Source organism: Mus caroli, chromosome X, assembly GCF_900094665.2.
Source record: "Mus caroli chromosome X, CAROLI_EIJ_v1.1, whole genome shotgun sequence".
In the NCBI taxonomy this organism is placed as follows: domain Eukaryota; kingdom Metazoa; phylum Chordata; class Mammalia; order Rodentia; family Muridae; genus Mus; species Mus caroli.
This window is the reverse complement of record NC_034589.1, coordinates 41,120,513-41,145,835: the sequence shown is the minus strand read 5'-3', so window position 1 is coordinate 41,145,835 and position 25,323 is coordinate 41,120,513. Positions and strand designations below refer to the sequence as shown.

Sequence of the window (25,323 nt, the reverse complement as noted above, 5' to 3'; positions counted from 1 at the left end):
GGTGACACACCCCTGTATTTCAAGCAAGTATGGGAGAGGCCAACACTGGAGAATCCTTAGTTCTAGACCAGCCTGAGCTACATATGGAGTACCTCTCATGAAACCAAGCCCAGCCAGGCAAGGCGGGGCACATCTTTAGCCTGAGCACTTGGATGGCAGATCTACTTGCCTAGCATGTGGAAGGCCCTGGGTTCAGTCTGCAGCAGTGCAAAGGGAGAAGAAAGGAATGGAAGGAGGTGGTGTTCATAGACTGCTCAGTATAACAGCAGCCCCACAGCCCAGAGCCCAGAACTGTAAATCCCTACCACCTGCCATTGTGTCCCACCCTGTCATTCTGTTGTCTTTACCATCTGGCCCCTCTCCCCAGAAGCAGGGGAAATAACTTGAAGTGCTATCAGAGAGTGCAGAAGAAAATCTTGCCCACATTTAAACAAGCACCCACACCCCTCTGCCCCTCCTCCAATAGGCCGTAACTGTGACTGAGGCCACAGTCACCACACCCGCAGCAGCCCAGGCCCCAGGCCTTGCTCTCCTGCCAACTCCACAAGTGCTCGCCTTGAGCTGGCATTGGCCTCAGTTGCTTCCACCATCCTCTCCAGTCACATGCCTCCAGCTTCGAGTCGGCTCATAACCAAACCCTGGCCCTGGGTTTGTACTGCAGATGGAGGGTGGGGCTGGCAGGGGCCCAGGTGCACATCCAGATGTTGCCCCTGAGACTTTCTTGGCATCCCCGAGCCAGCTGTAAAGTAGTATTCACTGAACAACACAGGAATGAAGAAGTATTTGCCCTGCCCCACCCCCAAGGATAATGAATTCGTATACTTGGTCTCAGGGAGTACGTAGAGAAGAAAAGCAGGGCTCTGCTCGCTATAAATTAATTTTTTAAATTATATTTATTTTAGCTTTTGATATTAGATTTATTGATTTGTGTAATGTGTACATGTGTTGTGCATGTATGACTGTGTACTACTTGCAGACCTGGTATATGACGGGGCCAAAAGGCAGCATTGACCAAGTGCCATGTGGGTGCTGGGAATTAAGCCCATGTCCTCCGCAGCCTGCGCTCTTAATCTTGGAGTTGTCTATCCCATCCCTAGACTTTAATTCTTAATTCTGTGTATATGTATGGGTTTGTGTATGGGTATATGTGCACATGGGTACTGGAACCTCTGGAGGCCAGATGTGCCAGATCCTCCTAGAGCTGGAGCTATAGGCAGTTATTTGTAAGCTGCCCAACACGGGTGCTGGCACCCAAACTCCGATCCTCTGCAAGATCAGTACATGCTCTTAACCACTGAGCCACTTACTCTTTATGTCATATGTGTATGAATGTGTGTGGGCATGTGTGTGCCATGGTGTACATGTGGCCATCAGAAGACAACTTACACTGTGATGTTTCAGGATTCCAGGGACTATTCAAGTCATCAGTGTTGGTGGCAGGTGTCTTACCTGCTGCACCCTCTCATGGGTTCAAAGGGCCCTGCTCTTTTGACAAGAGGCCTGGCCTGGGTAGGATTCTTGGCAAACAGTGGAGGAAGATGCCCTGTCGGAGCTGAGTTGGGGTTTCAGGATTGTCCCTTTGTGTGTTTTTGCTGGTCCTTGATAAGTATCACCTCTAGGGGCCTCCAAAGCTTTTCTTGATGCTACTTAAACCTCACTGAGCAGTGTTATCCTGGGCAAGATTCAGGTAGTGAGTGGTGTCTGCCTACTGCTAGGCACTCAAACCAGGCGCCAGTGCTTCTGAGACCATCATACTCTAGTACTAGCCTGAGGCCTGAAGGTCTGGCAGCTGTGCAGAATCCAGGACCTTGGGCTGCTAATGTTTTCCCTGACCTACAGCCTTGGGGATATCTCATGGAGTGGGTCATCTGCTTAAAGGACTGGCTACAGGTATATAGCTCTATTACTAGGGAGCCCCACCTCGCATGGACTCCTGGGAGGTACTTAGGTGTATGTTACCAGTAAAGCAGCAGCCACCGTGGAATTCTAGAGTCCACTGTTCCTTATCCCAGAAAAGGCTGCTGTCCTTTGACCCAAAGACAATGTAGTATTTCTTCATCATTACCTCTGCCTATTGGCACTAAGGATAAACCCCTGACACCTTAGGAAGTCACATTGATTTCAGTGTCACCTGCTCTTCTAAATGAACCCAACCCCAGGCCTTGGTCTAGTTTCCTCAGAGCCTCTCATTTCAACCTGTCCTTCCATCTGTAGCCACTGTTAAGAGTCTATGTAAGGCATTGGCCTTGCTGGGCACTAATGGTCCAGGTTTTAATCCATGTCCTCAAAGACCAGGCGTACCCTGCTGGTCCCTGAAGGGTAGTCTAGGTGCAGTGATGAGAGAGGTTGTGGAAACAGTTGTCCCCTCATCAGGTAGCACTTCTCTGTCTGGCCCCCTCCCACCACAAGGCAGTCTGGTGGAATTGCTGCCAGCATCCCCCTTGTGTAGACAGCTGTCTCCTCTGCCTTCCTGTGAGGGATCCTCCCTGTGCACTTTCTGACCTGTGCAGAGCAGGGGCGGGGCTGCAAGGGCCACTAGGCCCCGAAGGGGAAACTGCCGAAACCCCTGGGACAGGAAGTGGTACAGAGGGGCTGCTTCCTCTCACAGAGCAGGGGTGTGGGGCGGAGAGAGCCGCCTGTGTCCTGGCCCCTGCCTGCCTACCATGAGCCCTGGGAGGCTAGGGAGAGGTGACAGTCCTTTTTCCCTACCTCCCTTCTCTCCAAAAGATGAGGCTTTTCCTGCAGCGCACTGGAGAGGTGGAGGTGGGTAAAGGGGAGAGCTTCTTCAGAGAAGCCACCATCCCTTAGCAATTAGAGACCAGGGCCGGCAGATCAAGGGAAAGGCAAGGCAAGCAGGGTAGGTGAGTGTGGGGTGAGGCATCTGCCCCACCTGCCAGGACAGCAGAAAGCCACAGCTGGGTAGAGGAACCCTTTGTCCTTGACCCCGAGTTCTGGGGAGCAAACGATTAGGACCACACCTGCTTAGCAGCAGGTTGGAGTCAGTGGATGCCTGACTTGTAGCCCACAGACAGGAATGGCCTCAGATGAGCAGCTCCAACCGCTCACGGTGCAGCCGAGGAAACCAAGGCACACAAAGCAGAAGTGTCCTGTTTGAGGTCACATCGTGGGCAGAGCAGAAGCCATGGCTCTAATCCAGAGGCTCTCTTTCTGATGAAAATGTGCTGAGTTGGTATTTAGCATCCCACACCTCCCACAGGCACCTCCCCCCAGCCCCCACACAACAGGGTTCTGGGACATTCTTCTCAGAAATGAGCTTGATGAATTCATTCGCACGGAAGGGAGGTGGAGTATTTAGTCCAGGGATCAGCAAAGGTTTCTGTAAAGGATCAGATAGCAAGTATGTCAGGCTTTGGGGCTTATATGAATGAGCACTAATAACCTATAAGCATCGCTGTGTTCCAATACAGCTCCGTCGATAGGCACGGAAACTTGAATTTCAGAATATTTGCATGTGTTGTAAACTTCCATCCTTGTGGCCCTTCTTTGATAAGTTCTTCAAGCCCTACTGAGAGCCAAGAAGTAAAGCTCTAGGCTGTCAAGAGCAGAGGCTGCTAGGTGGGAGGAAGATGATGACGACAACCCTTGAAGGATGTGAGGGAACTAAAGTCACAGAAGTCGAGAGCAGGCATGGCTGGCCTAAGGGACTGTGAACAACGGTGTGGCAGTGGGGAGTCACTGTGAAGGTTAACCGTGCTCCGCACCTGTGTGGCCTCATTGTTATTTGCCAGCTACTGTTGCTCTTTTTTTTTTTTTTTTTTTTTTTTGAGACAGGGTCTCACTGTGTAGCCCTGGCTGGCTTGGAACGCCCTATGTAAACCAGGCTGCCTTTAAACACACAGAGATCTGCCTTGCCTTGGCCTCCCCCAGTGCCGGGGTTCAAGACCACCACTGTCCTCACTGGAGGAAAGGGTTAGCTTTGTTGAGGATTCAGCGAGACCATGAGAAGAGGAGGAGGGTTACTACAGAGAGAACTTGAGTAACTCAACTCTCCTGCCCCTCCGGAACTCGGGTAAGAGAGACAGGGGGAACCTTTTAGGTTCTTTTTAACTTTCTGGTTTCTGGAGATGTTTCAGTAGTGCCAAGAGGGAGAGAGGGAGAAAAAGGCAAAACCCAGGGTAGGTGTTCTCCATGATTCCTGAAGCCAAAGCTGTCTGTGGTCTCCCCAGGCCCCGACGGATTGCTTCTTACCCCAGCCTTTGTGGCATCATCCCTTCTGAGTAGGGAATCCGGTGCACTGTGCCTCTGCTTGGATTCCTGCACTTTATTTTGGATGGTCAATAGAAGAAGGGGTCATCTGGGAAGGATACTCCCTACAGCCCCTCTTACTCGTGGTGGGGGCAGAGCTGAGCCAGTAGCCTCTGTATCAGTTTCTAGGACACACACTGCCAGGGGCCTTGACAAAGAACACTGACCCTTCAATAAAAAGTTATCTGACTTAATATCCTGTTGTGCAGAGTCACAGATTGCCCCAGCTTCGAAAAAATCCACTAATGAATTTAATTAGTCTTTGGCCCATGCTTCTCTTCTTCTCTTCCTCCCTCCCCCCAACAATGGAAGCAAGCAGGACTTTCTAGGGACTGGGCCCAGTGTGCTAAGTTACCATCCACTCAGTGTGTGACTCCCTGCTACTTGGTCCTCTGCACCAGATCAGGAGACTCCGATGCCCACTGAGCACCTGCGTAGGCTCCTGCCCTGTACCCTAACTAGACAAGATAGAATCTCAGAGGTGATGTGAAACCCTCTGGCCCATAAGTGGAAGCTGAGGCAGGAGGATGGTCAGTTTGCAGCCAGGACTCCAAAGCAAAAATCTCAAAACTCAAACAGAAAGACAGAAGCTTCAAAAATGCCCATCTGCATCTTTTCTCCCATTAACTTTGGTATTTTTTTTCCAAAACAGTCCCTGTTTCAAAGGGTCCAGGCTGAATTCTTGTCCAGCCTCATTTCTTGCCTTGATCACTCCATATCTTTGAACATTGTTGTTATTATTACTGTGTGTCCGAGTTTGTCCAGCCGTGCACGCAGAGTACAACTTTTGGAACTCAGTTTTCTCCTTGCAATCGTGAGTTCCATGGATGGGACAGAGACTTTTGTGGCAAAAGCTTTTATCACCCTGAGCCATCTCCCTGGTCTCATGTCTTTTAACATTGTCTCAGGGTCTCTGTATGGCCCCCTCAATCTGTCCCTCTTTTCCCATGAGGTGGTTCTGGCATCCCTCTCCTGGGTTCAGTTGCCCAACCTAGTCATCTTCCATCTCCCCAATTCGGGGACTGTTTTGTAACCAGGCCAAAGGACTCTTCTCAAGGAATTGCTTTCCTTGCCCTGGGGATCAACAGGATGTCCCAGGCGCTCTCCACAGTAAGTTCAGATCCCACTGTCTGGATCTAGATCTTGTCAACTTCCCTAACTTCCAACCAATACCCCCCTCCTCTTCTCCCAGGTCAAACTACTTACCTTAATTTTTTATTTATTTTTTTCCAGTCAGGGTTTCTTTGTGTAGACTTGGCTGTCCTGGAACTCTTTGTAGATCAGGCTGGCCTCGAATTCACAGAGATCTGCCTGCCTCTCTCTGCTTTCGGAGTGCTGAGATTAAAGGCATGTACCACCATGGCCTGGCTCAACCATACATTTTCTTTATTATTTTTTATCTGGGGGGTCAACAAGATCTTGCTGATGTTTCTGAACATCTTGACACAGATCTTCCTTCCTGCCTCCGCTTCCCAAGTAGCAGGGACCACAGGTAGGTATGTCACTGTGCCTGGCTTTTCTATGAATTTAGTAGTTAATGGCCTTGGCTCCTATGGCTTTCATTTCCTTTCCTTTCTCTCCATCTAGGTGAAACATTCTGAATACTTAACAAGCAGAATGGCCAAGCCCCACAAAAAATAAATCAGACCAGGAAATTGAAAAATACATTTAGAGCCAGGTATTGTTACCCATGCCTGTAATCCTAGTACTGGGGAAGCTGAAGCAGGAGGATGGATTTGAATATGAGGCCAGCCTGGACTACACAGTGATACCTCGTATCCAAAATTCAAATGAAAGGGAGAGGGGGAAAGAGAAAGGCATACCAGGGAGCCTTTGCCTATAGTAACTCATTTAGCCCTTGGCAGCAGCCCCTAGGACTGGTCACATAGGCCCATTTTGTATAGGATAGTGACTTGCCTAAGTTCCAAGGCAGATCTAGGTCTTCTACCTGAAAGGTCCACGCTCTCGGGGTCTGCAGGAACCTCTGTTGGCCATTCTAGGCTGTAGGGTCTGTAGGGATCTCCACTGCGCAAACCTTCGAGGTTGTAATAGGTAACAGGGCCATGCTCTGGAGGTCAGTAGCTACCTGGACCTAGCCTTGCTCCCTCCCTGCGTCTGTTTTCCCTTCCTGGCCTCTTTTTCCCTGAGGCACTAGGGAAGAGGATGTGGTGGCCCCAGGCCCCTCTAGAGGGTGCTCAGTGAGCTTTCTCAGCGTGACTGAGGAAATCGGTTCCTTTTGTCAGTCCCCCTCCCTTTACCCCTCCCCTTCCTCTCCTATATTAGGGCTTCTCTGGTGCTTTTCTTGCTACATAACCACAACCCAAAGGGCTGGGCGGGGTGACACAGGCGGAGGACAGAACACTCCACCCCACAGGGACCCCAACCCAGGAGAGGACTTCCTTCTCAGCTCCCACAATCCTGGGGTCAGGGAGGCCCCCCTCCAACACACACACCCTTGCCCTGTGGGAGGTCACCTGACTGGCTTATGCTCTGTGTGAGTGCTGTCTAGTTTTTATACTTAATGCCTCCCTGGGTTGTCTCGGTTTTGTTTTTTTAATATGTGTCTCCTTCATTTTTTTTTTTTTTGATTGATTTGTTTCTTGTTTGTCTTTTTGAGGCAGCCTTAACTAGGCAACTAGACTTTGAACTTCTGATTTTTCTATCTCAGCCTACCATGTTCAGGGAGAAAATGAGTCAACACACCTGCTTTTTATTCAGCATTGGGGATTATAGCCCTGGCCCTGGTGTAGACCTGGCTAGCTTGGAGATTCACCTTGCATGCTAGGCAAACACTGTACCAACTGAGCTACATCCCTAGCTCTTGGGTTTTTTTTGTTTTGTTTTGTTTTGTTTTGTTTTGTTTTGTTTTGTTTTTGTTTTTGTTTTTGTTTTGTTTTGTTTTGTTTTTGAGACAGGGTTTCTCTGTATAGCCCTGGCTGTCCTGGAACTCACTTTGTAGACCAGGCTGGCCTCGAACTCAGAAATCTGTCTGCCTTTGCCTCCCAAGTGCTGGGATTAAAGGTGTGCGCCACCACTAAGACAAGATCTTGTTATGTAACCCAGGCTGGCTTTGTAGTGGGGATCCTGAAGATACAACCTCCTAAGTATGGTGATTAAAGGCAAGCCCCACAACACTCGGTTTAGGAACCTAGAGTTTTGGTTGTTTTTTTGCAAATAAGCATAGAGAAACCCCAGCCTTGCAAAACCTCGCCCCCCTTCCTGATTTCATCGCCAGTGGAGGGGGCAGGGGACAGAAAGGAACAGAGGAGGAGGAGCTGACAACAGAGCTGTGGCTGGAGTCACTTTACTGGGTACTTGCTCAAGAAGGAGGATTTGGTTGGCTGATTGCAGTTGAGTCTTGAACTGGGACAAGGCTCTGGGTTTGAGTTCTGCCGGTGGCTTAGGTCTGCTCTGTCTAGGACTGCGCATTCCATCCTGACGCTGGTCCTCCAGCCCTCCAGCTCCTAAATACAGGCTACTGGTCACGTGGTACAGCAGGCACAACTCCACACGCTTAGCCAGAGGAAAGACTTTTTTTTTTTTTTTTTTTTTTTGCATAGAGGGGACAGCTGTTCTGTTCTTGGGGCAGCTTCCATTTTGTCTCTGGCTGTTGGGGGAGGGGTGGTGCAGGAGTGGGAAATGACATGAAGGAAATTGTCATTTCCTTTCCAAAGAATTCCAGAAAGGTTTCAAGAGAGAACGAGGTATTTCAGGAGTGACAGTCGCCTCTTGAGAGGACAGGGAACTGGAGAATTGCACCGGGTGGCCCAGCTGACTATCTGGCCCCCATGTTTCTTGGCATGTGCAAAAAATGCCTTGGTTGTTACCAGCAATTCAGAGAGCCATTGACTGAGCTGATCAAGCCTAGATTTAAACCCACTTGGTAGAGATTGTGGACGTGACTCTCCCATCAAAGCTGCCTCCTCTGGTAGGGGAGGGCTGTATGGGTGGGTGCTGGATGCTGCTTGGTGTGTCCCAGTAACAGTTCCAGGAAGGAAGGGTCTGTACCCCTGAAGGGGGGAGCCTAGTTGTGGTTATGCAGAATCAGTCCAAACTACCTCGCTGCTGCCTTGGTTTGGAAAGCGTACTCAGAACCTCAGAGGCCCAGGGTGTGTGTTCACAGGCAGCCCGGCCTTTTTGCTGCGTCTTGTGGTGCACACTCCTGCAATGTGTATCTGCTTTTCAGTGTATCAACCAGGCATCACTTCCCTGTCCCAGAGAGACTTGGGAATAGACTTTGCCTGGAGGCACGTGTGTCCTCTGACCTCCTCTCTCTAGCAAGGCAGTGTGCAGGGGGACAAAAGGCCACTGAAGCTGTGGCTTAGCCAAAGGGCTTTGAAAGGAGCCTGGGGACAAGAACCTTCCATGTGTTTCTTGCCTGCCTCCTATAGGGTGTGCCTTCTGTGGTGGTGGTGTCTTTGGTTTCAAGTTCCTGGGAGAGGGGGGGTATTTTGAAGGCCTGGAGGAGAGTAAGTGAACATGCAAATGAGCCTTTCTCCACCTCTCACTTTCAAATCCTCAAACTTTTGAAGGGGGAGGGGAAATTTCTGGACTGAAAAGTTCCGCGAGGTAGGTTTCTTAAGCCTTACCAGTAGGGCAGCCACATCCCCACCTCTCCATCCCTTTGCTTTAGCTTCAGACAGAACCAGTTCTCTGGGGATAGTTTTCGAAGATCTCCCAGCTAGAAGGAGCTTAGACACTGAATATACGGGCACGTATAAGAACACTACTGGAATTACTCCTTTCTGCCTTCGACCATGATGGCCAAAGGTTCAGTGCATTCCAACACACAGATCTGGAGGACCTTTCTTACCTCCTAGTTCCTTAGCAGAGTGGACCTAGGGTAGGGGATCACTCACCTGAGGACCCATAAGTCTCATACCTGTGTTGGAGTTGTCTTTTTTCCCCTGGGGAGCACATCGTCAAAGAGCCTTGTTAACCAGCAGAACCTGACCTGCTCAGCCCCCCACCCCCATTGTCTCCAAAGCACTTGAACCAAGGCAGCTCAGTCTGCCTGCCCTAAGGAGCAGGAGGAGGAACCTATGATTGAGCTCCGTAAGCTGGCCAGACCAGGGTAGCCCTTTGACACACAGAGGCTCTCACGAACATGTCCCCACACTTGGCACACATACACACACCCTGAATAGGCATATATACCTGTGGTCTGTTTGTACACTCACAGCAGACAGATAGTGCACCTGTGTAACTAGCAATGCAAAGAATAATATCAATGTAGCCTCTGAGTTTGCACATCTCTCCTCACACGCAGTCAATGTCCATGTAGCTCTATACTGCTAAAAAAAAAAAAAAAAAAAAAACCAACCAACACCAATGCCCATAGACCAGTATTGGTCATTCACTCATTTGTTCCTTCTTTCTTTTTTCCTGTTTTAAATTTATTTTGTTTAGTTTGGTTTTAGGTTGTGTGTGTGTGTGTGGGGGGGGAGTGTGTTCATGTGAGTGCATGTGACGCTAGTGCGCATGCCTGGATATCATGCCCATGGAGACCCAGAGGTCAGCCTGTCAGGAATTGTCCACCCTGGTGTTCGTTTGAGAGTGGGTCTTTTGTTACCCTGAAGTCCACAGTCTAGGCCAGCTAACTAGCAGATCCCACCGATCTGCCCAACACACTGCCCCAGCTCTGGGATTCTAAGTATGCTTCATTGTGCCTGGCTTTTCAAAACAAAAACCCATGTTTTCTAGGCACGGAACTCAAGTGCTCACGTTTTCATAGAAAGTACTTTAAAGACTGAGCTGTCTCCCCAAACCTGGATTTTTTAGCCCAGGCTAACCTTGACACCACAGTGACCTGTCCATCCCAACTCTCATACTGGCATTACAGGCGTGAATCACCATGCCGATTGCTGATTGCTGCTCCCCCCCTTTTTTTTTTTTTTTCATTTATTTCATAAAGCAAACACAAGGCAAGGTGTCGATGTCTTATCAATGATCCACAGTCATCCCTACGGTCAAGGAAGCCAGTGTCTGACTTGGGAGGTCAGGATAATGCATAGAGGTTTGCTAAGCAAATAGTACCAGCAGAACTTTTGAAAATGAAACACTGGCTTAGGAAGAGAAAGCAAGAAGACAGATACCTTGAACGGAAGAGCCCCAGTGAATGACCTGGGGCAGGAGCAGATGCAGACTCTTGGACCTGGTGGGTTTAGATGAAAGTGATCACCTTTCATATGACTAGTATGAGAATGTTCCCCAAGGGCAGACACGCTGGCTGGTGGGAGAGCAGGAACTATGGAATGCTTGCCTTAAGGGCACTTAGGCTAGGGGAGCCAGATGCAAGTGGTCCTGCAAGATTTTGCAGGCCATGAGGGATAAGGTCACATGCAGGGTGAGGCAAGATGAAAGGATGGAGCCAGAATAAGGCTGTTAGCCATACTGCTCCTCACTCCCCAGCCCCTGTAGTTCCACAAGTGATAGACCTAACCGAGTTCTCTCTTCCATCTAAAGGGAAATTTACTCGGGTGGGTAAAACTGAGCCTAGCAACTTCTCCAGGCTGTTTGATGGAGTAGGTGGAAAGGTGTGGGGGTGGAGACTGGGCGGGGCTAACCCTGTGGGCTAACGGAAAGGAAGTGGGAGAGGCTTGGGTGTCTCCTCCAGTGGAAGAGAGCGGTCATCAGAGAGGTCACTTGTGGCACTCTTCTTTTACCCCTCTTTGCGTCTCACCCAGAGTTCCTTGTTTTTTTCCCAGCCAGGATAAGAGTGTGCCGTCCTGGCACTACAGATGGAATGTCAAGGCGTTTCGATGTGTGCTCTAGTGGGTAGCCTGGGTTCTAGCCTGTCTCTGGTGGTTGAATCAGCCTGCTTGTCGTTATTGCACACATTGAAAACACATCACCAGTTCAGGAACCCGAAGGGCAAAAGACCAGGTACCTGGACAGGTGCAAAGGCCAGTAGGTTCCAGGTGGAAAGAGCAGAGAAGTCGGTCAGAAGGAGTCTGGAGACCAGAGCTTTGGGAGTTGGCCCCAGGTGATCTTGCTAGAAGCAGCCTGGGGCTCTGGTAATTGAGGAGTAGATTCCCGGGAAACTACAGGCAGCTGCAGTGCCTGACTAGCTTGGGAGGCACTGGGGAAAGACTCGTGTGGGTTTCAGCAGACCGAGACTTCCTGGAATATGGGGGATGAGCCAGCCATAGAAGATGAGGAAGGTTCTGCTGGCCCCTCCTCCAGCCAGGGCTCTCCTCACAAGTTCCCAGGGTGATAGCTCAGTCCTGAAACTGAAAGCAAAGCTCAGCCTAGAACACAAACCCACAGGCAGCACAGCGCAGAGGCCACCCTGTGGAGGGCAATGGGGGTAGGGTTGCTAACAAGCATGCAAGGCATGTGACCTACCAGCCCAGACACCCCTCCCTGCAACCCCAACTGAGACATTTCTTCCTCTGTAGACTGTTCCTTGAGTCAGTTGGTCCTCACTTCTAAGGTAAACTGAGCCCATGAACACCCTGTGTCCCCTCTAAGCCACACGTACATGAGTCTTTCTCAAGCCAGGATAGTTACAGAGATTTTTTCCTCCTAGTGCCCCGCGTCAGGCCTGGTCCCTTCCTACTCTGTCTCTGCTGGAAGTCTGTCTAGGCACAGCAGAGCCTCTTGACTTCACTAGCTGATTAGGGCACGGAGCTCAGGGAAATTGGCTTACTGTTTCCATCTCTCCCTTCTCTGTAGGTTGCTCTTGTGGTTGGCATAGCCCAGCATGCAGTCTTGAGCCTGGCATAGGCCACACCCACTCCAACTCTGGTTATCTTCCCCAGAGGCTCAGAGAAGGCACTAGATTGATCCTAACATACCTGAATAACTTCTGTTCGACAACAAACCACCGCAGCTCCAGGGAGCCGGGGGAGTCTCATTGTCAGCTCTGGCAGAAGCCAGTATGGCTATTGCTCTGCAGCCCAGTGATCTGGTCTTCGAGTTTGCAAGCAACGGGATGGATGATATCCACCAGGTATATGGCCTCTGGGAGTAAAACAGTCAGTCAGTATGGGCAATTAGGGAGACATAGCCGTGAACAGCCAGCCTGAGAGTCCAAGGGGTGGGGGAACTTGACAGATAACTAGTCAGCAAATACCCATCAGGCACCAGCTACTCCCTAGGAGTCACTGGATGGTCACTCAGGGAGCTGGTTGGCTACATGCCATTATAATACATGTAGTCACTAGGCTAGCCAAGCAGTTATTAAGCAAACCAGCTGGGCTGTGAGTCAACTGGCAAATGGAACTAAACAGACAGTTGCATACAACTGAACATCATGTAGGATGTCTGCTACTTCCTTTTAGCCCCAGTGTCACACTGAACAAACTGCTGGGACAACTCCATAGCAAAGAGGGCACTGCCAGCCGCACTTAAAGCACAGCATTGGAGTCTTAGCATCTTCACACTCAGGGCTCCAGACCAGTTGATAGGCTCGCTTATAAATGTCTTCTTGGCCTAAGGATTCAGGACATGCCAGGAATGGGGTCTTTGGGCAGGAGGATGTTGGAAACTAGGGTAGGATCAGATCTTGGTACCCTGGTCATGTTTGCTTCATCACTTGTGTTGCATTGAAGCCAGGAGGATGCCTTTTCTGTGCTGGTAAGTGTTCCACAGCTTTCCACTCTGCTCCTTCAGAAAGAAAGGAGAAAGACGAGGCAGGCAAGTGTGGAAGAAGGGAAGGGAGAGTAGAAATTAAAACTGCTGGGTTTTAATCTCAGTTGAGACACGATGTCAGCTAGCCAAGTCTTTCCCCTAACCTGTCTGGCTGCTATCTCCCAAAGCTTGTCCAAGAGAAGATCCAGCTGAATATTTCCAAAACCACCTCTGAGGAAGTCAGATGCTCTATCTATGGGAGGGTAGAAAACCCTCTTGCTGGTCCTACCAAAGCCTGCCCTCTAGTGGCCTTTGAGTGCATTGCACTTTCTGGCTTGCTGGTTCTTGGACAAAATAAGTCAGCTTGCTTGTCTGTTCCAGGGCATAAAGCCTCATGGAAGACATCAGATAAGAAGGGAAGAAAGGGTGACCCTTACCTGGATTCTTAGTGCTAATTCATCGTCTTTCGCTTGTTTCCAGGCCTCCAGCAGCTATTCCAATTCTCTATACTCCCCAGCATGTCTGTATGCTCAGCACACAGCCTCTCCTCTGATCGAGAGATACTCCAAGCCAAGGCTGCCTGCAATTTCCCTGTCTTCTCCCACTTATCTCTAACATCCCCTGTTCTTATTCCCTTCCCACTGACTTAGGGGGGAAAAGGATAGGTAACTCCTACCCTTTCAGAGCATCTGTTCACACCTACCTCCTTCAAGATCTCAAAAAAAAAAAAATCACCTCTTCTCTCCCACCTTTTCTCCATTTTTCCTTTCTGCTTTCTTCTATCCTTTCTGCCTCCCTCTTTCCCTCTATATTCGCTCTCTCTCCCTCTCTCTCTCTCCCTCTCTCTCTCTCTCTCTCTCTCTCTGTGTGTGTGTGTGTGTGTGAGAGAGAGAGAGAGAGAGAGAGAGCTTTCACACCTCTCATATATAACCCCTAAGGTGTCCCTAGCCCTAAAAGCAAGCCTTCCCTTCCTTCTGCCTTCCTACTTCAGAATACCAGCTTGTTGGCTTCCCCACAGACCCCTCTACACCATACTTTTTCCATTCTCAGCTGCCTTTCCGTCCTCATAGAAAACAGTCTTTGCTGTTAAATGTCACAAATATAAAAGAATTCATAAATCATAAGCATACAGACAGACAGACAAAGGAACGTGAGTGTGCTCTGGTTAAGTAGGAAAGCATGGGACTTAAAAGATGGATCAGTAGTTAAGAGCACTTCTGGCTCTTGTAGAGGACCCAGGTTAAGTTCCTGGCACCCACTTCTGACAGGTCACAACTGTTATAACTCCAGTCCCAAGCAATCCTCTTCTGACGTCTATGGGTACCAGACAGACACTTACATTTTGCACATAGATATGTGTAGGCAAAACCCTGACATTTTAAAAAGAAAAAAAAAAAAAACAACCATTTGTTTCCCAGAAGCTCCAGGTACCTAATGATAATGTACTCTATGCCAGGCCCTGTTGTGAATGCATTATGCTTACTGATCTGTTTAAACAATCTATGGGGTCCATCATAGGAGTAACCTGGTTTCATGACTAAGGAAACTGATACACAGAAAGGTTGGAAAACTTTCCCAGGGTCCCCGTGCTAGGAAATAGCAGATATTAGTTTAAAATTCAGGCAATCTGTCTCTCAGTCAGTGCAATTCAATCACATTTTTTAAGGTTTATTTATTTATTTTATGCATGTGAGTACACCATTGCTCTCTTCAGACACATTAGAAGAGGGCATCAGATCCCATTACAGATGGTTTGTGAGCCACCATGTGGTTGCTGGGAATTGAACTCAGGACTTCTGGAAGAGCAGCCGGTGCTCTTAACCACTGAGCTATCTCTCCAGGCCCCCTTCAATCACGTTTTATGGAATTCTAGAATGTCCTGTATTTGTCTAGTGCAATGTAGGACCACTAGTCACATGCAGCTTCAGAGTCCTTGCAAAATGTTTGCCCAGGTTGGGGCTATAGGTCAGTGGTGGAGTGCGTGTTTGGCATGTACAAGGCCTTGAGTTCCATCCCTAGTACTGTGCATACATAAACCACATGGCTGACTGCAAGTCCTGCTAAGCTAAGCTATCTATCTCTGTTCATCAAGATCTCACTTAAAGCATCACCTAGGGTGGGAGGCCTGACAAGATGGCTTAGCAATTCAAGGTGCCTGCTGCAAAGCCTAATGACCTGAGTTCCATCCCCAGGACCCACATGAGTGAAGAAGAAAACCAACTCTAGCAAGTTGTCCTCTGACCATCCCCACACACATGCGGTGGTATGCCCCACCTCAAAAATGACTAAGATTAAAAAAAAATGTGATTTAAAAAAGTACCACTTAGTGAGGTTGGCCGTGACATCTGGTAGGGTGGGTTTCTCAGGAGGAGGTGAATCCTGACTCAGATCTCTTTCTTCTCCATAGCTGGAAGACCCTTCAGTGTTCCCAGCCGTGATCGTGGAACAGGTCCCCTATCCTGAATTAGTGCATCTGTGCTCAGGACTAGATCTGGATGAGGTCCACAATGGCATCATAAGGGACAGGACCTTGTGCATGACACAGGATCAGATTTTAGAAGGCAGTATTTTGCTGACAGGTCTGTTCTTTTTTCTGGTTGGGTAAGATGTATGGTCCGAGAAAAGGCAGCAGCCTTCAGGGAAAAGCAACTCCCATGGCTGCTAGTAGCCCCACATAACAACCAATGCTTCCCACAAAAGAGGAGGGAATCACCTTAACCCAACCATAAACTCCCCAGACCAGGTAGCACCCACAATGGAAACCAGTTTGGGGAGGGGGGTCGGTGGGAGGAGCTCTGATATCTGCCTAGCTGTACCATAGACCATCTCCCCTTGGGTTGGCCCTTATTATTAACTATTCTGAAGCCTGATGAAACTCTCCTTTCTCCTCCCACTTCATGGAACTTGGAACCAGATGATGATGTATCCACCTCAAACAACGTGTCATCCACTGAAGTCCTATTCAATGTGGCAACTCCCAATGATGTCCTGGATGAGAAGCAGATCTGTAAGTTTGAACTTGAATACCTGAATTCAAGGTGATAAAACAGTCCACGTTGCTTCCACATGCTGGGTTCTCGGGTACATGGGCATTTGGTCTCAGTCCTCACATCCCTCAGTGGAAACGTGAAAAGACTCGAACAGAAACATCTCACAGCCCCTGTTGCCTGTTCTTGAAGGGCAGATTCTAAGAGGGCATAGATGCCTATTGATCTGCCATGGCTCCAAGTTCCTGAGAAGACCTCCAAGGTAGCTCCCCTTAGTTCCTTCCCCAGAAGGTACTCTACTGCTCAAGACAGTCCCCCAGTCAGTTGCCCTTACCCAAGAGGGTACTATGGCATATTAAAGGAAAAAAAAAGTCTCTGAGGCTAAAAGAAATGTCTCCCCTTGCCTCTTACTAATATTCAACAAATATTGACCGAGTGCCAACAATGTCCCACTGTTGCTGTGTGACCGTGGCACATGACTTGCCATTTTTCAGTTTCCTTATCAGGAAAGCAGAGGAATTGGGATTAATGATTTCTGGAGTCCTTTTGACTTGTCAGATGCGTGAATGACTAAATCATTCAAGTCCTTTATCTGAATGCAACCCGGCCCTTCCCCACTACCAGCAGTGAGGGATAAATGTAGCCTTTGTGGTTAGGGCTGATCACACCTATAACTCAGATGTGGGACAAGACCCCTGAGGCAGCTTTAGATGTACCCTGTGTGTGTGGCTTTTGAGAACAGCATCCACACCCTCCCTGTGTGCTACCCATTTTACTCCGGAGTTACGAGAGACAGGAGGATGGCTCTCCTTGCCCTCGGCTCTGCCCATCACGGGCCTTTCTTCTTGCAGTCAGCTCACCGGAAGTGCTTTCAGACTCCAACTCTGTTCAGGCCATCAATCTACCCAACTTCCTGCTCTCTACCCCTGAACCTGATGACCTGAAGAAGACAAGTGATGTTGGTGAGCAGAAGGAGCATTCTGAGGAGGAGGTGGTCTCCAGAGAGGAAACTCTTAGGAAGATGGGGAAGGCACGGAAGAGAAGTAAGGATGAGGGGGAATATATGCACATCTTCGGTGTGGGGAGCCTTGGGGGGACTGGGAGGCCCCAAGGACTGAGTGGTTCGAGGCTTGCAGATACATTAAGGTGTTATCTCTTTGGTCCAGCAGGGATGGACTAAAGGTTCCTCTTCTGAATATCTTGGCTTCCTTAGATGTTCCTCCCAAAGCCAGCCTTCCTCTCACACTGCTTCTATCTATCCAGAGCATTCATAAACTCCTCTAGCTATGCCAGTATTCCCAGTTGGTTGGATTCTAGGGTAGGTGTTAGGACACCAGGCATAGACTCCTGGCTAGTTCCTGGACTTTGGGGGGCCCTCCCTTATAAAAATGAGTCATGCTGTATGCTTATCTAGCTTCTATTGCATTTATGAACAAGGCCATCTATGCAAGGACTTTGGACTTTCCCAAGCCCCTGTGTTATTGATTTACTTAGGAGATGGCTGCTTGATGCTGCCTTACCAGTATGCCTCCTTATATCTCTGTACCACACTGATCCACTCCACAGCAACACCTTTAGGCTAGCTCCCATTTCAAAAGTTAGATCAGGAATTGTCTGGCCTAGCTGTTCACCTGAACTTTGGAATCTAAAGGTCTCTCATTTGTAAATCTCTCATCTCCTCATGTGGTAGCCTTGATGTGGTGTAGATACTTCTTGGCTGTTGCTGTGGGGAAGGATTAGACTCCCAGCTTAGTGATCTGGCTTGCCTAGCTAACTTTGACTTCAGCTTTCTGCTTACCTGCCTTTTCTTCACAGACCGAAAGACCAAGAACAACCGAAGTACCTCACCTGTCACTGACCCTAGTGTGCCTATACGGAAGAAATCCAAAGATGGCAAAGGTATAGCTGGCTTTCAGGTGAGGTGGGCAGGGTACCCCCTTAATTTAATTTCAGAAGCCTAAGCAGCCCTTTACTACCTCTCCCTCTGCAGGCAGCACCATTTATCTGTGGGAGTTCCTCCTGGCTCTTCTGCAAGACAGAAACACCTGCCCCAAGTACATCAAGTGGACGCAGAGAGAGAAGGGCATCTTCAAGTTGGTGGACTCCAAGGCTGTGTCCAAGCTGTGGGGCAAGCAGAAAAACAAACCCGACATGAACTACGAGACCATGGGGCGAGCCCTGAGGTAGGAGTTGCTGGGACACAGAATTTCTTCCCCAAGGGATCACTAAGATCTTCCTGTGCCCAAGGAGGCTCTTCCACTTGAAGGAAGACCTGATTGGTCCCCTCTAGGAAATGGCTCTAACATTTCCCTTTTCTTTCACAAGCCCTCTTTAGCATCTCTGTGTTGAAGGGTAGTTTAGCTCCACAGACACCCAAAACATTTCTACAGAGGGCTTTTGTCACATGTTGGAAGCCAGAGATGGCATTGAGTTGTCCCCGAGATGCATCCTTGGGCTTCTACCCTCTGTCCCTGCACGCCCTTTTCTTTTCTTTTCTTTTCTTTTCTTTTCTTTTCTTTTCTTTTCTTTTCTTTTCTTTTCTTTTCTTTTCTTTTCTCTCTCTCTCTCTCTCTCTCTCTCTCTCTCTCTCTCTCTTTCTTTCTTTTTATTTATGAGCACACTGTAGCTGTTTCCAGACACACCAGAAGAGGGCATCAGATCCCATTACAGAAGGCTGTGAGCCACCATGTGGTTGCTGGGAATTGAACTCTGGACCTCTAGAAGAGCAGTCAGTGCTCTTAACTGCTGAGCCGTCTCTCCAGCCTGCTTACACCCCTTTTCACTCTTCACCTACTACTCACTGTCCTCAGCCCCAAAGCAATATGGGGTTGACATTGAATACTCCTTTTTTGTACATCTGTTAGACTGTAGTAACTTTTAAAATGTCATAAATGGCCCTTTGTGTCTGAGAGTTGGCTATTCTTTCCCAGTCCCACCCTCTCCTGGACTGTCCCTGTTCAGTCCACCTGAGTCCCGTGCTTGCCCAGCCTTAGAGAGTAGCATATTAAACAAATGGAACGACAGGACCTCCTTACTCAACCTCTGGTAAACTCACCAATCCCCTTCTTGTCCCTCCAGATATTATTATCAAAGAGGAATCCTGGCCAAAGTGGAAGGGCAGAGGCTGGTATACCAGTTCAAGGAGATGCCTAAGGACTTGGTGGTGATTGACGATGAAGAAGAGAGCCCTGAGACACCAGAAGACTCTTCCCAGGCCTCGACTTCCTCCACACCCTCGACCAGTACCATTCGGAGAGCCAGCTCCAGGGTCGGAACCAGAGCATCCCCCGAGGACAAGGATAGCCCTCCCTGGGAGAAGCCAAAAGTCCAACACACTGGTCTCCAGCCATCTGCAAGCCTGGAGTTAGGATTGTCTGTGGATGAGGAGGTTCCCACCACCTCCACCATGCTTGCCAGCCCACTACAGAGCCAGGCCAGGCTCACCAAAACTGTGAGGTAGGAGCATTCTAGCAATCGCAGTCTTCCTTTAGTCCTTCCTGTTGACTATAGGGAGTCAGTGGTCAGGTTCCCATGAAGCTCTGCTGTGTTTCCAGTTTTGTGGGGTCTTCACAGAACCCCTAAGAAGCAAGCAGGGCACTTGTTGGTCAAGAGGAAAGATGGGGCTGGGGAAGTGGCTCAGTGGTTAAAGAGCATGGCTTGCCCTTGCAGAAGAGCCCGGGGTTGATTCCCAGCACATAAATTGGGCAGCTCGTAACCACCTATAACTCCAGCTCCAGAGGATCTGGCACCCTCTTCTGGATACCAACAGACATGTCTGTCCGTCTATCTGTCTCTCTCTCCCTCCTCTCTCTGTTCTGGATACCAACAGACATCTCTCTCTCTCTCTCTCTCTCTCTCTCTCTTACACACACACACACACACAAATAAATAAAAATAAACTTTATCAAAATAAAATATGAAAAAAATAGAACTAAAAAATAAATCTCTTTCAAAAAGAGAAGTGTGGCTTGCCTGACTGAGTAAGCCAGCACTTCCCTTGGGCAGGGGTGGGGGCTTCTGCTGCAAGATATGGCTGTCTGTCTGTCTGTCCTCCCTATGCTACCACAGCATGTCCTCAGGAGCCATCTGGGGCTTCTCCATCTGGTCCCATGCCATGAAGTCCCTTCCACTTCACAACAGGGTACTTAGGTTACAGACATTAACACCACCTTCCTTCCAGGGGTCTTAGGAATCACACTCTGCTCTTTGATGCTAAGGGACCTACAGTTTTCTCTAAAAAGATTGGGTTTTGGGTCATGCTGGCATGTCCGACTACATTGGTTTGGGTCTCAGGGACACTCTTCAGAGAAGGGGAAGAGTTGAAGAACAGCGAGGAGCACAAACTCTAGGCTTCACAAGGCTTCCATGCAACGTCCTCACTCCCACCTTTGCTAGTTCTGGGGGCCCTGGGCCGTGTGTCTCAGTTTCCTCAAACTCTACAATTCTATGATTCTTACTCTGTTCATGGGCAGTTTTGAAGCTTGAATAGGTCAGAGGTTATTCTAGAAGTCTGACACTATTCAAGCTCTAGAGCAATAAAGACACAACAAAGCTACAACTCCATTTCTCTTACGCCTTCCTCCCTAGCCAGTTAGGGTGCCTCCTGCCTTAACCAGCTCTGTTTTCTGTCTCTTTTCAGTCCTTCTTCAGCGCCCAGTAACATCCACCTAGGAGTAGCCCCTGTGGGGTCTGGCTCCACTGTCACCCTGCAGACCATCCCGCTGACTACGGTGCTGACCAATGGGCCTCCTGCCAGTACTACTGCTCCAACTCAACTCGTTCTCCAGAGTGTCCCGCAGGTGTCAACATTCAAGGACACCTTCACTTTGCAGACCTCCTTCCCCCTGAACACCAATTTGCAAGAGAACCAGGTGGCAACCCAAGGGGCCCCACTGATCCTCAGTGGTCTCCCCCAACTTCTGGCTGGGGCCAACCCTCAGAGCAACCCAGGACCATCCCAGGTCATAGGTGCTGGGTCAGCAGGGCCTAGCTCTCAGCCCCCTGGGACTGTGATTGCTGCCTTTATCAGGACTTCCAGTGGCACATCAGTGCCTGTGGTTAAGGAGGGGCCCTTGAGGTCCTCTTCATATGTGCAGGGTGTGGTTACTGGGGCACCCGTGGAGGGGCTGTTGGTTCCTGAAGAGACCCTGAGAGAGCTCCTGAGAGATCAGGGTCATCTTCAGCCACTTCCGAGTCAGGTGCTCTCAAGGGGTTCCCATAACCTGAGCCTTGTGGGGAACCAGACTCTCTCTCCCCCTAGCCACCCCACTGTTGGGCTAACCCCAGTGGCTGAGCTTGAGCTCTCGTCAGGCTCAGGGCCCCTGTTCGTAACTGAGCCTAGTGTGACCAGATCCCCAACCCAGGCCCCTTTCTCCCCATTCAATCCCACTTCCCTCATTAAGATGGAACCCCAAGATATATAAACAAAGGGATCAAAAGTATGACCACCGGGCAAAATTGTGAAGCATTTTCATGTGGACTTAAGTAAGAGTACCCGCCCTTCTATCTCGTGGGGTGTGAAAACATTTGATTCCAAGTTCCCCAGGCCTATTTGGCATCGCTCTGACCAAAGTGTGCCCAGCTCAAGCATCTGGCACCAGACCAGGGCCTTCAAGAGCACTAGGGAGTAGATGCGCTCTTGGAACGAAAATGAGCTGACTTGGTGATGGAGGGAAATCCACAAGCCAGGAAGCAGCTTGTGGCCAGAGCTGGTCAGCGGCTTCACAGGAAGAGCTAGGCCTGGTCATACTTTGTTATCTGTATTCCTTACACAGGGAACTTACCATCCAATATGTGAATATCTTTGTATGCATTTGTGTGCACTTGTGGGTCTGTATCTTCATTTCTTTGGGAAGGATAGGATGTAGATGTCAGGTCTTTTCTGTGTTTGTGTGTGTGTGTGTGTGTCCGTCCGTCCCTTCCTAGGTCAGCCACAGAGATGAGGCAGTTTTAAGAGAAAGCACTCTGTAACTTCTTCTCGTTGTTGTTGGCAAACAACAATGCCTTTCTGAGACTGGAAGGTACTGGTGGAATGCCCCTCCTCCCAGTCTATAGAGGTGTCACAGAGCTGGAAAAGGTCTAGGTAGGAGAACTTCAATGGGTGCATATGCTGAGAGGACACTGCTAAGGGACAAGAAGCCATGTATGTTAAAACCATAGTGGGAGAGAAAAGGAACACACTTAGTCCTGGGAGCACTTGCTTGTCATAGTCACCTTGCCACCAGGCTGGAACCTGGAGTACTCTACTGAAGGTTGTGAGGCAAAGCATTTAACTATCTATAGGCAGCCCCGATTATAAAGTCCCTAGCCAGGCCTGAGTGCATTGAATGGTTGTGGCCAGGGCTTTTGGCTGTTTGTATAAAATCAGCCCTATGCTTGACAATAACAGCCCTTTGTGGTCCAGTACTCTCCCTTCCCTGTCTTGGGTTCCCTCTTCACTCTGTCTGCCCTGAGAAATCCCACCTGTCCTCAGTTGCTGAGGCTAGTGGGGTGGCAAGGTTAGCTCCAGCCATACAGTCTCGCTCGCTCTCCCACCCTCTCCCTCTCACAGTGGCTCTGAAAGACTCCAGGACAACCATTGCTTTTTATTTCTGCCCATCACACATAACTGGATTCTCGCTTCACTGAGATGACAGGAGTGAGCACACATGGGTTCCTACAGCTCCTGTCAGCCCATGAGTCTGCTTCTCTCTTTTCTGTTTCTGGAAAGAGCTCTCCTGATCTCTCTTAGTCTCTCAATGGAGGGTCTCTATCTCCCTTCCTTGAATCTGCTTGCCTCTTTCCTACCAGGTTTAGGAACAATGTGTGGAGATGTCACACCCAGAACCAAGTCTAGCTAGCCTCTGGCGACTTTGGTTAATGTGAATCAGTGCTCCAGGACCTTCTCTATGTCCTCTATGCCAAAACACCCATTTGACCTAACTACCTCCCTGGCCGGTCATCCTTCTCCCTACTGTTTCCTCTCCTTCCCTGAGGGAAGGAACCATCTGTGGCTCTATGCAGGTGTGTTTGCTACATTCCCAGCAATTGGCGCTGAAATGTCTGTTCTAATAAAATTGGCTGATGATGTCAATCTCTGGATGGATGGATGGATGGATGGATGGATGGATGGATGGATGGATGGGATGGATGGGATGGATGGAAGCAAGCATCTAGAGAAAAGGTCACCATTGTTAGTGTTGTTTGCTGTTCTTGTTGTGTTTGGGTTTTAGTTTTTTGGGGTTTTGAACTTGCTCTGTTGGTGAAGATGACCTTGAACTTCTGGTTCTCTCGCCCCCCATTCCCTTGTTCTCACATGTGGATCACCATGTGGTTCTGTGGACCAAAGCCAGAACTCTGTGCAGGCATGACGAGTACTCCTAGCAACTGTGCTACCTTCCAAGCTCAATCAGTTTTTTTTTTCAATCAGTTTTAATGAGCACAAAGGGACTGCATGAGTTGCATCAGGCTGGGACCTAATCTCTGCATACACCATTGTGCTTTCTGTTTTTGTGCGGGCTCCTCCTCCTCTCTGTGTGTGGGTGTTCTCCAAGGGTCTCGCTTTTGTCATGGGCCAGTTCTTTCACATGAGTTCAATCTGGAACCTGCTTCTCTATGTTCCTGGCTCTCGCTCGGCCCTAGTGATCTGCTTCTGTTCATGATACCACCATTCTGCTGACCTTCTAGACTGGAAATCTCAGAGCTGTCTGGTAGGCTCTGTACACTTGACCCTGCCCCCTCTCCCTCATCTCCTGTTATCTGGCCTGTCTTCATTCCCAGAGCCTCCAGCCTAGCCCAAGCCTCTTAACATCCCACTTCCCAAGCGCCCTGTCCAATGTGACTTCTCAGCACTTCTCATCTGGCAGGCTACTTGCTCTGGCCTTTCTCTGCTAAAAAGCCTTCAGTGAGTCCTGGCCTGCAGACTAGGCCAATCCTTAAACTGCTGATCCCCACCCACTCAGGATTTTCTAGATGGTCTAGGCCTAGCTTTAGTTCCCGAATCGTGACAGGGCCCAAGGAGTTGGGGAGCACTTGGAGTAAATCTTGAAAGATTTGAAGTTTGATAACAGCCCCACCAGGGAAAAGAGCTCTAAGTCGGTGGCATTTCACTAGTGGGTCCTCTCTGATATTCCCCACCCACCCCATGCCAAGGTACTCTGTGAGGAGTCCATGGTCTTTGAACTTGTTCCCACTTAATGCCTTTTCTTTCCTGGGTTCCATCTAACCAATATGCTCTATCCTCTTACTAACAATGGAAAACTGTGTCTCAAGATGGAATTGAGTGCTAACAGCCAGTTCCTACCTTTAATTCTTAAACTTGTAACTGCCACTTGATGGACAGGTGATTAGAAACAGCCTGTGACATCTCTGTTGTAATCACAAACTGTTACTTAGACTGTAAGTTTAGATCTTGTACCTTTCATCTCCCGTGTGTGTTACCTCCTGAGGGGTAGGCACCACCGTGTCACCCACAACACTGGGCATACTATAACGCAGATGAGCATCCCTGACTAGTTACTGTTTGATCTGATGAGAGCTGGGAAGCAAACTTTGAGGTAGCTGACCGCCGTCCTCCCCTCTTGCTTAGGCAGTTACTCCAGGTGCTTCACTGCCCAGTGCCGCCCCCCCCCCAGGACCACCTCACCCTCTATCTTAACATCAAAGATTTGTATTACTTTCAACATCCCTCTGATCCTAAAGACAACTTCTTGTTCAATTTTTTCCTTACCCAGAGTGTTAAACTAGCTAACCGGTTAACTAACCCTTGCTGACAAGCGTTCTGCAAGAGGCTTACAGGAGAACCTCAGGAGACAGATTTCCTTGAACCAGAGTCAGGTGGCAGCAATCCCCCTGCTTTTGTGATGGCCTGCCTAATGGAGTCAGGAGTCAAGTGATGGTCCTCATGTCCCAGCGGCTGATATGTGATTCCCTCCTCCTGGCTCCCACAGCACTTTGTATATACCTCTTATTGTAGCACATTGTATGTAGTTCTTTGATTGTGTTCATGTACGGTTTCCCTCCAACAGACTGTGAGCTCCTCCAGAGCAGGAGCTGTGTGCTAGTCAGTGATGTATCCCCAGCACCTAGCCACAGTGCCTGATACACAGTAGGTGCTCAATAAATGTTTATTGAAAGACTGAAGGTGTTCAGATTCCAATTGTGGGACCTTCTGCCTTACCTGGGGGGCAGGAAGAGGACAAGTAGGTCATTCCATGCTCAGGAGCTAATAATCATGGTGGTTTTGTAATTTTGGTGTCATTTTTTTAGGTCGTGATGGGGACAGTCTCATGTAGCCCAGGCTATGTGACCAAGCATGATCTCCCCCATTCTGAGATTACAGACATTCGTTGCCACACCCCTCCCATCCCCGCACCTTATTTCGGGCTGAAGACTGAATCCAGGGCTTCCTGTATGCTGGATAGATACTCTATCAACTGAGCTACATCCCCAGTCTGGACCACAGCATTTTGACCCATCATAACATTTCAGGCAGCTACTCCCTTTACCCACGTGTTTA

At 49.2% G+C, this 25,323-nt stretch overlaps 1 protein-coding gene across 1 annotated transcript; it reads left to right on the top strand.

Moving 5' to 3' along the window:
- Nucleotides 1–11,941: 11,941 nt before the first annotated feature.
- On the top strand, nt 11,942–24,947 carry Elf4 (E74 like ETS transcription factor 4). Its single transcript, XM_029473586.1, has 8 exons — nt 11,942–12,220; nt 15,248–15,419; nt 15,755–15,847; nt 16,679–16,870; nt 17,643–17,726; nt 17,818–18,010; nt 18,906–19,283; nt 20,467–24,947. Exons 1-8 carry the CDS (start codon nt 12,149–12,151, stop codon nt 21,248–21,250), a joined length of 1,968 nt encoding a protein of 655 aa, XP_029329446.1. The 5' UTR covers nt 11,942–12,148; the 3' UTR covers nt 21,251–24,947.
- Nucleotides 24,948–25,323: the final 376 nt, after the last annotated feature.